This window comes from Salvia hispanica, chromosome 2 (genome assembly GCF_029641045.1).
Source record: "Salvia hispanica isolate PSC_SH4W2 chromosome 2, Shi_PSC_v1, whole genome shotgun sequence".
Classification (NCBI taxonomy): Eukaryota; Viridiplantae; Streptophyta; class Magnoliopsida; order Lamiales; family Lamiaceae; genus Salvia; species Salvia hispanica.
The window spans coordinates 16,105,032-16,115,570 of NC_142693.1; the positions used below are offsets into that span (position 1 = coordinate 16,105,032).

The 10,539-nt window shown below is 37.3% G+C and overlaps 2 protein-coding genes across 5 annotated transcripts; both read right to left on the reverse strand.

Moving 5' to 3' along the window:
- Positions 1-1,572: 1,572 nt before the first annotated feature.
- BSM (Mitochondrial transcription termination factor family protein) lies at positions 1,573-4,026 on the reverse strand. Of its 4 annotated transcripts, none has more exons than XM_048098175.2 (3): positions 3,852-4,026; positions 3,550-3,633; positions 1,573-3,335 (listed from the first exon to the last, which is right to left on the reverse strand). In XM_048098175.2, exon 3 carries the CDS (start codon positions 3,306-3,308, stop codon positions 1,761-1,763), a length of 1,548 nt encoding a protein of 515 aa, XP_047954132.1. In that variant the 5' UTR covers positions 3,309-3,335; positions 3,550-3,633; positions 3,852-4,026; the 3' UTR covers positions 1,573-1,760. The 4 variants fall into 4 exon arrangements, with proteins under 4 accessions (XP_047954132.1, XP_047954130.1, XP_047954131.1 ...); XM_048098173.2 differs by having other exon boundaries at positions 1,573-3,340; XM_048098174.2 differs by lacking the exon at positions 3,550-3,633.
- Positions 4,027-4,925: 899 nt separating this feature from the next.
- Positions 4,926-8,123, reverse strand: LOC125200537 (protein KINESIN LIGHT CHAIN-RELATED 2-like). Its single transcript, XM_048098171.2, has 3 exons — positions 7,875-8,123; positions 5,572-7,579; positions 4,926-5,426 (listed from the first exon to the last, which is right to left on the reverse strand). Exons 2-3 carry the CDS (start codon positions 7,506-7,508, stop codon positions 5,213-5,215), a joined length of 2,151 nt encoding a protein of 716 aa, XP_047954128.1. The 5' UTR covers positions 7,509-7,579; positions 7,875-8,123; the 3' UTR covers positions 4,926-5,212.
- Positions 8,124-10,539: the final 2,416 nt, after the last annotated feature.

The window sequence follows — 10,539 nt, forward strand, 5'->3', positions numbered from 1 at the left end:
GAGGAGAGAGAAATGGAGGGAAATGGTACCGTGATAATCTCTACCGTCCGTAACTAACTCTGTCAACTCCAGGACACGTGGCAGCGGATTAAGAGCATTTCCGTTACTGGTGGACCCCATTCTTCTGTCTATTCTGTTCTGTGTGTACGGTTTGTGCAGTCACTGAAACGGGCCTTCATGGGCCGTTTAGTGCTGGACTGCTGGTTTCGAATATGAGTTTGGGCTGGACCTTCGAAATTTCATAGTATCATCCTATATTTGTAATTTGGGGGGTGTTGGACCAGATCCTATTCAACTTTTTTTTAAACAATGACTTCACTCATTAATATAGTTACTTTTTTGTATTCTGAAAATAATAATTAAACATATAATTATTTATTTTATTATTTATAATGGTAATGAGTTTTATTTAAGACAATAATCGCTTTATACCTTAGCTCAGAATCGCTAGTGTTATTTTTTTGTCTTTTTTTTAATGATAAAGAATAGTTTAATTGGTAATAAAACTGATTGAATGTGTGTCATTCGATCATTTTTTAAAAATAAAAAATAAAAACCAAGAATAGTCATCTAATTTTGGAGCCACAATATTTTATGAGAAATTATCAATTTCTTAATTCAAATAGTAAATTAGATTAAATTATTTTAGTACTCAAAAGAGTCAATGTGCTTTGTCATTTATAAAAATAATGCAATTGTAATTTTCTCAATCGAAGACTCGGAATGATTTCTAATCATACAAACAGTTTCTAAAGTGACGCTAATACTAGAGATGCGTATCATGTGTCTCTCTATAAGGTTGCATCAATTATATTGTTGTTTGTTGTTGGTTTTATTTTATCCTTTTTCTTACCATTTTATTCGGACTCAAACACAATGAATAAACTAAGGCAATATCCATTACCACTTTATTCCATTTGAACTTTATTTTTTGAAGATAAATTGTATATTAGCTAATTTATGAAACCCAACGAGATCCTATTTCAAAGATCCTTTTTAAATTTTGTTCCAATAGGTTTTCATCACTTTTATATTTGATTGAAATAACATCAACTGAACCATGATCTTGTTTCAAATGAATTATATGATGCGTCTAATTATCTTAAAATCAAGATATTTCTAGTAGTAGAATTAGTATGGAGTATGGACCATATTGTTAATAGTGTTGCCCAACCCCTAGTCAATCATCAAAATAAATAAAATATGACTTCTTTAATTTCAATAGAATTTTATTGACGCAATCAAATTAAAGGAAAAAAGTGGGAGATTCAAATACCAATTTTGTGGAAGAAATGCAAGAAAGAACAAAGCACACTTTTTTTCTTCTACCAAATTCCAATTCCCTACACAAGTAGTATAAAATTACAAAAGTAAGGTTTTTGTTGACCAAAATCTTATAAAATCAATGATTGTTTGTAGAGCTGATAAAAACTATCAACTGATAAAATGTTTCTCGTTTGAAATGTTATGTTCCAGCAACTTCAAAGTATTGTAGACATGATATATTCAATAATTCTTTTTATTTAAGTACACTTAAGTAAGTGAGATTAATCACAAACAAACACCCCAAAGTTGAGAAATTTCACCACAATTTGTAATTTCCCACATCTGTCTTCCATTACCATCAACACAAGTTTCTCCACTAATTCCACAACAGGTGAGACAGTAACAAGTCAATTCCTTCTAATTATACTATTGATTTAGCAGTTCTTGTTCCCTACAAAATCTCTCATCTAATACAAATACAAATCCAAACATACTCAAGCATACTCATCATCGATATCACTCTCAGAATCCGAGACTTGAGTCCTGGGCTTCATCAAGCTATCTAGGTGAAACGACGAATCATCCTCCATCTCTTCCATGTCAATAGAGTCGTAGTTCATCCGGTCTTCAAATTTGTCATCCGAACAGTTGAGGAGCCAAGCAAGAGAACACTTGATACCCTTTTGCGCAATCATCCTATGTCTTGGCTTAACAGTGGACTCTAGGCCATAAGTGAAGTAAGCCGGGAAAGCCACTAAATCATCCAACGGCCTACCCATTGCAGACTTGAAGAAATCGAAGCTTAGCTTCATGATGTCAATGTTTAAGGCCAACAGCTGTGGACACCCGACCACCATCTTCCTCACTTGTTCTACAGAGAATCCGCATTCCTTTAGGAAATCGACATGCCTCACAATTGCTTTGTCACTGAGAACTACACTTTGAGGCATCTTTTCCAATATCTTCCCAAATTCTTCGGGACTTGTTTCTACAACAGAGTTGAGAAAGTCACGTTTACTGAGAAGCTTCGATTCCAGGTCGAGGCCCATGATCTCAGGATATTGAGCAATCACATTTGCAAGTGACTTCTGTCTAACATTACACTCTAAAAGCAGTTTGATATTCGGTTTCACCCTCTCGTTAAGTCCAAAACCAAGGATATGAGGCAGCTTCTCAACCAACCTAGCAACAGCTAGGGAAGGTATTCCCAAGCTTCCCAAATACTCCACAAATGGTTTAATCACTCGACCAACTCGCATACCCAATATCTCCGGGTATCTAGTTAACACTCCTCCAATCTCACGCCTAGCTACTCCGATCCCAACCAAATAAGCAACAGAAGTACTCATGGTGCCCTCAAGCTTGAATCCCAAAACTTCCGGGTATCTCTCAAGAACTCGAGGAATATCATTAGGCTTAATATCCATGCCCTGAAGATAGTTGACAACTGGTTGAAGGTCAACCACAACACTAGCATGGAGGACTTGAGGGTACCTGCGCAAGAACTCGGTGAAAGTAGATTTCCTGACACCGAGTTTGCCAAGGAAATCCAGCACCGGAACCATATTCTTCTTCACGCTGCAGCCAAGAACAAGAGGGTAATTGTTGATATCTTCAACCGTAAGCCCTAGCTTGTGAAGGAAATCCACGCGCTCTCTCATGACCTCAACAGTGACAGGAAGCTCTAATCCATCAAGCTCATCAGGAACGACGCCAATACCTTTTAAGAAGTCATAAACACGGGCACGATTAGCAATCCTTTCGTTCTTCAGCTCTAATAAACTAGGGTGAGTGTAAAATGAAGAAGGATTCCTCTCGCTTTTATATTTATCTCCCCTCGACAAAGACACGTTTTTGGAGGTGGATGAACTGGTTCGGCCAGCAACAGAGGAATGAATACTCATCACCAGTCTACATCTCTTGATACAACTACTAGACAAGATAGATACTGATTTTGATCCATGGAAAGCGAAAGCAGGCAAGTCGCAATGCACAAGCAGAAGACTAGGTCTGGGGAGGCTAGCACATATCGCAATCTTCATTCCCTCTAACAAACTACACAATCAGCTCTGCACTATGAAGGAGCAAAACAAACAAATTCAGATACACAAATACTCCAGCTGCCTTTATTGTAGCAAGTTAGCTAGTTACAGAACGTTGAAGCCCACAAACTCAAAAAAAACGAAACTGGAAAGGAGCCTATGAAGCATCAATTGATGGAGAGTGTGAAAACAGAATTCCAAAAGGAAGCTAGGGAGAGTGATGGCACAATTAGAGAATTACCCTATTCAATCACCGCAATAATACTTTTTTCCCCCAAAAAAAAGAGGCTTTAGCAGAAAAAATTCAAGCTCACTCCCAGTAAACCTAGAAAACAAAATTCACATAGACCACCAGAAAGAAACGAATTATTCAAAATTCAAGAAACATAATTAATCAATAAACAGAATTCACACCGAGAATCCACATAAAAATCCGATCTTGATCACACACCCACAATCAAAAGAGAAAACCCACCACAGATCCAAATGAATAGAAAATCTTTGAAGCTACGAGAGCCGAAACATAAGGATAAAGAAAATCACCTAAACAATGATAAGAAATTAATCCTCTGGGCTTAGAGCTTTGGCAGTTAAAAACTCAGCAGTCTACACAAAACGGCTCCATTATCCACACACAATACAGTATACACGGCCTCGTTCCGTGGTTTGTCACAAGTGGAGGAGAGATATTGAAATTAGCGGCGCAGCTCAAAATAATTTTACTGTATGTAGTTTGTCGATTTTTCAATTTCATAGGCATGATTCTAGAAATTAATATTTAATTATTGATATTAACTAATGGGAACAAATTTTTTTTTTAATTCCTAGTAATTAATACATTATAAAATCGTACGAGATGAGGGGGTTGTCGATATATAGTAGACAAATGATATGCTGCCCACTTACCTGAGCACCATGTTCGCGCATATTTAGCGTTGTTCGTTTCGATTTATATATTTAGTTTGATTTTATATATTTAGCATGTTTGGTAGGGGTGATAACTCATCTAGGGTTGGAAATCCATGAACAAAATTCATATAAATCAAAGCTCAATTTGCTCGTTTTCTCTATAAATTTAAATAATAATAAATTTATAAATTAATAAATCAAGCTTTGATTATTATGAATTTTGTGAAATTAAAAAAACCAATAACATAATATATTAGAACTAAAATAAATCTATAAATTGAAACGAAACATATTTAAACATGCGTCAAATGAGACTAGTATTCACATGAGGAACTCAAGTATAAGGTGTACCATATCATTCCTAGTGTATAGTAATCTCACGATCAAATGAGGCTGTTGCACTGTAATTAAAATATTTACAAAATTGACAAATTTCACCATATTTTGTCATTTCCCACTTCTGTTCTTCCATTTCCATCAATGCCATCCATTCCACAATGCAACAAGCCTAATACTAATGATTAAGCAGTTCTTGTCCCTTAACAAATCCTCATCTAATACAAGTCCCATGTCACACTCACAAGATGAAATATCTAATCCAAATCCAATTTCTAGAAAAGAGAATTAAGCACATTTATATAAGATCTGATCCATCAAAGAATGCAGTTGAAGGTCTATTGTCATTATCAATAGTGGTTACACCAAATATAGGAAAATGAAATCCCATCTTTACTTCATCAAAACACAAAGTTACATAGAATGGTAAGGTACACAACACAATCGACAGCAACATCTCAAAAGCCCCTCTACATCTACTACGCTGATATCGACCTTTTCGTACCAAAAAAACGAGCAAAACTCTCATTCCACACGCCGATCCTGTAACCACAAGGCGTAACGAAACACACCAACTAAAACCTTTTTGTTATCAACATGTACATTAGACGAAAACGGAAACCATATAAACTATCGGCAAAAGAAGTAATCGCATTTTTTTAGGAAACATCGATAATACTGCCATGAACAGCGTCGTTCTGGACAAGCAAAGCCTCCAGTGATCTTCTCGTTTTTCTGGTCCTGGACTTTCCTGCTTCTTTCAATAGTACAGACAGCCTCGCCTTCTCATCCTCCACGTCGGGATTCGCTGTCCCGAGCCTCTCCTCCCTCAGCTCCACAATGTACTCCAAGATTTCAATTGCATCACTAGTTCTATAGTCACATTTCCAACAATAAATTCAAATATCAAATCTTAACTCATTATAACAAAATATGCCTCAAAATGAATGAGATATATATACATTATACTTTAGTGAAATATATAAATTATTTATTGAATAAATTTTCATTACTATACCTTCCCATTGCATCATAAGTTCCTGCAAGATTGTTGTAAACTCCGAGTGTATCAGCATGGAACGGCCCACATTCGGACTCGAGAATGTCCCGAGCTTCTTCCAACAGATCAGCAGCCTCGTTGATCGAGAAGAGCTGCACCGCAGCAAGCCCCATCTGATTGAGAGCAATACCAAAAATTGCAGACTTCTTCTCCCCTGTCAAGCGAAACTTCGTTGTAGCACTCTTCAAAGCATTGTACGACTCGACATAGTTTCCCAAGATGTAGTACAGCACTCCCATTTGAGCTTCGACTCCTGCAACGACGCTCTGCTGGCCAGGCGTGTTCCCATAAGCTCTTATGGCCCTCTGCAGCAGCTGGAGTGCCTGCTGAGGCTCGTCTAACGACTCATAGATCGCGGATATATCCACCAAACCACTCGCGATCTCCTCAGGTGGGCTGCCCCGGGCTGGCTTGGCGTAAATCTTGAGAGCACTCTCGCAGTAGGATTTGCAATCGCTGAATTTCCCAATCTTGTTGTACAAATCAGCCAAACGAACATAGACAGACGCTACGGATGGATGGCTGTCGCCTTTGATGCCCTTGAACGTGCTGAGAGCCTTCTGATACGCGCAGATGGCCTCATCGTAGCGAAGCAGAGACAGATACGCGTCGCCAATGCTGCAATCAATGGCTGAAACATCAGCATTCTGGCCATTGGCAGACATTGCCATGCTTGCAATCACATAATGCTCGAGTGCACCCTCGTAGTCGCCTTTGGTGTCGCAGATCAGGCCAAGAAGCCGCCTATCGGCCGCCTCCTCGGGTGAGGCTACCGATCCGTTCAACTTATGAATGTCCAGCGCAATATAGCAGAGTCTCTCCGCTTGCTCAAACTGCATTGCTTGCACATGTGCCTCGGCCAAATACCTACACATCTCCCCAAACCTCGGATCGTTCTCCCCCAACACCTGTCGTTGGATCTCCAAACCCGCGGTGTAGAGCAGAATCGAGTTCTCAATCTGCCCCAGCATCGCGTAAGTATCACCCAACTGCATACACCCTGCAAACTTGGCAAGAGCATGGTTCTGGCCTAAATCCATCGCAGGAATCTCGATCGACTTCTCAAGAAGGGGGATGGCCTCGTCGTGCCTCCCGAGCCTGCAGTGCAACGCGGACACAACGTGCAAACACATCACATAGTCAAGATCAGGCGCCTTCTCCCCACCCGAAGAGGCCTCAAACGACTTCATAGCCCTCATAGCCGAGTCAAGAGCCTTCTGAGGATTCACCCCCGTTGCTATCATGTCCCTCGCCTGCTTCAGCAGATACGGACCAAGAAACTTCGCCTCGCCACCATTCTCCTCTGCCTCACTCTGCACTCTCCCCCTCTCAATCTTTGCAGAAGAAGACGTCCCCCATTTCTTGACACCCTTCATGCTAGGCGGCTTCCCATTCGGGGGCCTCCCATTTTGTGTCTTGCTCCTCATCGTCGCCTTCTTGGAGGTCTCAGAGGGCAGCTCCACACACGAGTGGCGCCTAACCTGCGACTTTGAAGTAGGCGAATCACAGCTAAAACCGGCAGGATTGACCCTAAACTTCTCCCCAAAACTGTCATCCTTGACTACTACTTTCTTCATATGCTCGCCTCCAGCGAGGAAATTCAGCTCAGAGTCAAGGCGCGACTCCTCGCCATACGAGAGGTAGCTGCGTTTGGATTGAGAGTGATCCGAGCTCTGCATATCACACACATTGTTGTAGAGGTCCTCAATGGTGTTGCTCTCCACCACGCCATCCATGGCTAGGTCGAGAGAGTCGCTTTCGTGGCTCGTTGAGCTCGTGGGGGGGCTGTGAGTGCTCAACGGGCTACGAGGCGACCTCTCCATGAAACTCTCCTTGCGAGGAACATAATGCTGCTCCTCTTTCTCCTTGGAAAGCCTCCCCTTCAACTCAGGCATCCTCACTCAATTCAACAATCCACTCCAACTAGATTTTTTTTTTCTTTCCTCTTTTTCTTACTTTGTTTTTCCTATTGATTGAAATTCAAAAGTTGCAGTTAGTTTTGACCAAAATTCATTAGGAAATTACAGCACTTAATGATAACCCCAATTCATCAAATGCATTGAAAATGGAATGTAAATGTAAAAATTCAATCTTTAATGCATTATAGATCAGATAATTCCTTCTTTTTTTCTCTTTTGCACCACATAAATATGATCATCCAGAAATCTAGGAATTATATCCAAAAATGCATCAAAATTTTCAATAAAATCACAGCATAAAAAGGAAAACTAAATAAAAGAAAATTCATAAAATGATGATACCTTAATAATTAGTGTTGAGAGAAGAGAAATTGAACGGTTATCGGCAATGCGAGTGCATTTGTGTCTCTGCCCTTGATTGCTTGTTGTTCATGTATATATAGATTGATGGGCAGAGGAGATGAAGAGAAATGGAAATGGTGGTTGGTTTGAAGTTGAAGACCAAGGGAGGGGCAGAATTGGATAATCGAGAATCCAGATTATATAAAATATAACTGATGATTGAGATCAAATGATTTCAAATTATGACAAATGTAGGTAGATGATTCCAAGTTTTTTTTTTTATAGTACATTTTAGTGTGTGTTTGTGTGTGAATATAAATGTATAGTTGGGAAGTAGAGAAGTTGAAGGGGACTAATCATCTTCCACCACCGCCACCTCCCACCGCCGTTGCCAACCGCCGCAATTCAGTTATTGTATTTTTCGATTTTTTGCTAGCATTACTATACGTATTTTATTTATATTATTGTGACTGCTCTTTTTCATTTGTTTATTTTCTCGACAAAAATTTGGAAACTAAGATGAATTTGTGACGAATTTCATAATGTAAACTGTAGTCTGTATAAATTGTCAAGTTTGAGAGTTTTGCAATTATCTCAAAATAACAATATTTTAATGATGAGCGGAAGAAGTATACATTTTTTTTTTCTTTGAGGTTATATTTACACTTTGGTACTCAATTACAATTTTATAATTGAATGACACTATTTTTGTAAGCCATGATTGAAAAAGCTAATTTTATCATTCACCTTAATTATGACATTAGTTTTGCAATTTGTCCTTTTTGTGTGGGAAAAAGGGGACCAACATGATCATGCAATCTTATTATTCTTGTTTATTATCAACTTGTTTGGTGTGACCATTTTGCAAATGATTTTATGTGACAATTAAATATAGACCATTTTGATGAGTGTAATATTATAGTAATTGAATTGAATTATATTGACGGCTAGATTTTAAAATATTACTATATTTTACCAGAAACTTTATAGGAGTATTTTCCTACTAACATATGTACCTACTTTATAAAAATGATCGGAACTATATTTTTATTATGAAAAAAGAGTGGAGTGTATCATGAAGGTGCAATTGAAAATGGTAAAATCATGAGACTTTTAGCGACCATTTTAAAACTATCATTGATGATGATGATGCATATATGCAATCTTGATTATTATTTTCTTTTGTGGTATGATAAAAAGACGCTTTTTGGAGTAGTTATAACTTATAAGTATATGTTTAATCATGATATTAAGTAAAAGTCTCTATCGCACAATTGTACTTTCTCATTCGTATTAAATACGAAACATTTTGCTTTTTTTTAATGAAATTTTGTTAAGTGTTATTTTGTGAGTTAATGAAGAAAAAATAAATTAAAAAAGAGAGACAAATAGGGATAATGGTATTTTCATTTTAAAAAATGTTTATTTTTAATAGAATAATCCTAAAATAAAAACGTTTTATTTTTAATGAGATATAGTAAATATATATTTTCTCTCTGTACCAGTACTCCACATAATTGCAACAACAAAAAGAATGTGAGTTTTTTTCTTTATGGAAGTACAGTACATATTTACTTACTTACGTATTCTTATTTTTGTATGCTGAACATCATTCATATAAGTCCACATGTTGAAAATGGTGCATAAAGAATTCTAGAATTGAAATGACTAATTGTTAATACATTGAAATTGATCATTGAAACCGACTAGATTACCTTTGCTTGAAAAACTCAAGAAAAGTACAAATTTATTTATACACTAAGCAATCCCATAAATAATTTTCAAGGTGTAATCAACTTTAAAAAATTTGCAGAGCAAGCAAGGTGTATTATTCTTTGTAAAGATATGATATGATGCTATGACCCCTAAGTTTAGGCTTAAGAATGCGATGTTATTTTCTAACTAATATTTTTAAATTTATTTGTACCATTCATACCCATGGATTCTATACATGATTACTATAAAAATAAATTTATATAGTACTAGTATATTTTTATTTTATCTTAATTACTAGTGGTAGTATATTTTTATTTTATTTTAGGCAAGTGCTGACGTGGCATTAGGAGTGCAATATTTGTTTCAGAAATGAGGTGGTATTGGTGTTTTTCCTCCAAGGCTTTTGGTCATTCAGTTGCGCCCGTAATTGTCATTGCCTTTATATCTGGTGTATTATATATTTTTTAATCATTCACTACATATCTCTTCTTAGATTCATATTTATTCTTTATATGTATTTTTGTCCACATTCCAATACTATACATTCCAGCCTTCACCTCTTTCGCAATTGAGAGAATTAACATTAGCAAAAGACGTTAGGGTATGTTTGGTACACGTAATTGGAATTGAATTAGAATAAAAACTAAAATTTTGCCGACTTGAATATGAAGGAATTAATTCCAAATTAACCTTTTGTTCAATAAAAATGATATACATGTGAAGTGTGTAGAGTGTGTGTAGTGGTGTGTGCAAAATGTATGTGCAATGTGTGTGTACAATATGTGCAATGTGTGTAGATGTGTGTGCAATGTGTACACAGTGTGCAGTGTATGCGTGTATGTGTGTACAGTGTGTGTAGATGTGTGCAGAGTGTGTGTATGTGTGTGCAATGTGTGCAACGCGTGTGTGTGTATATGTGTGTGCAATGTGTGCAACGTGTATGTGTGCA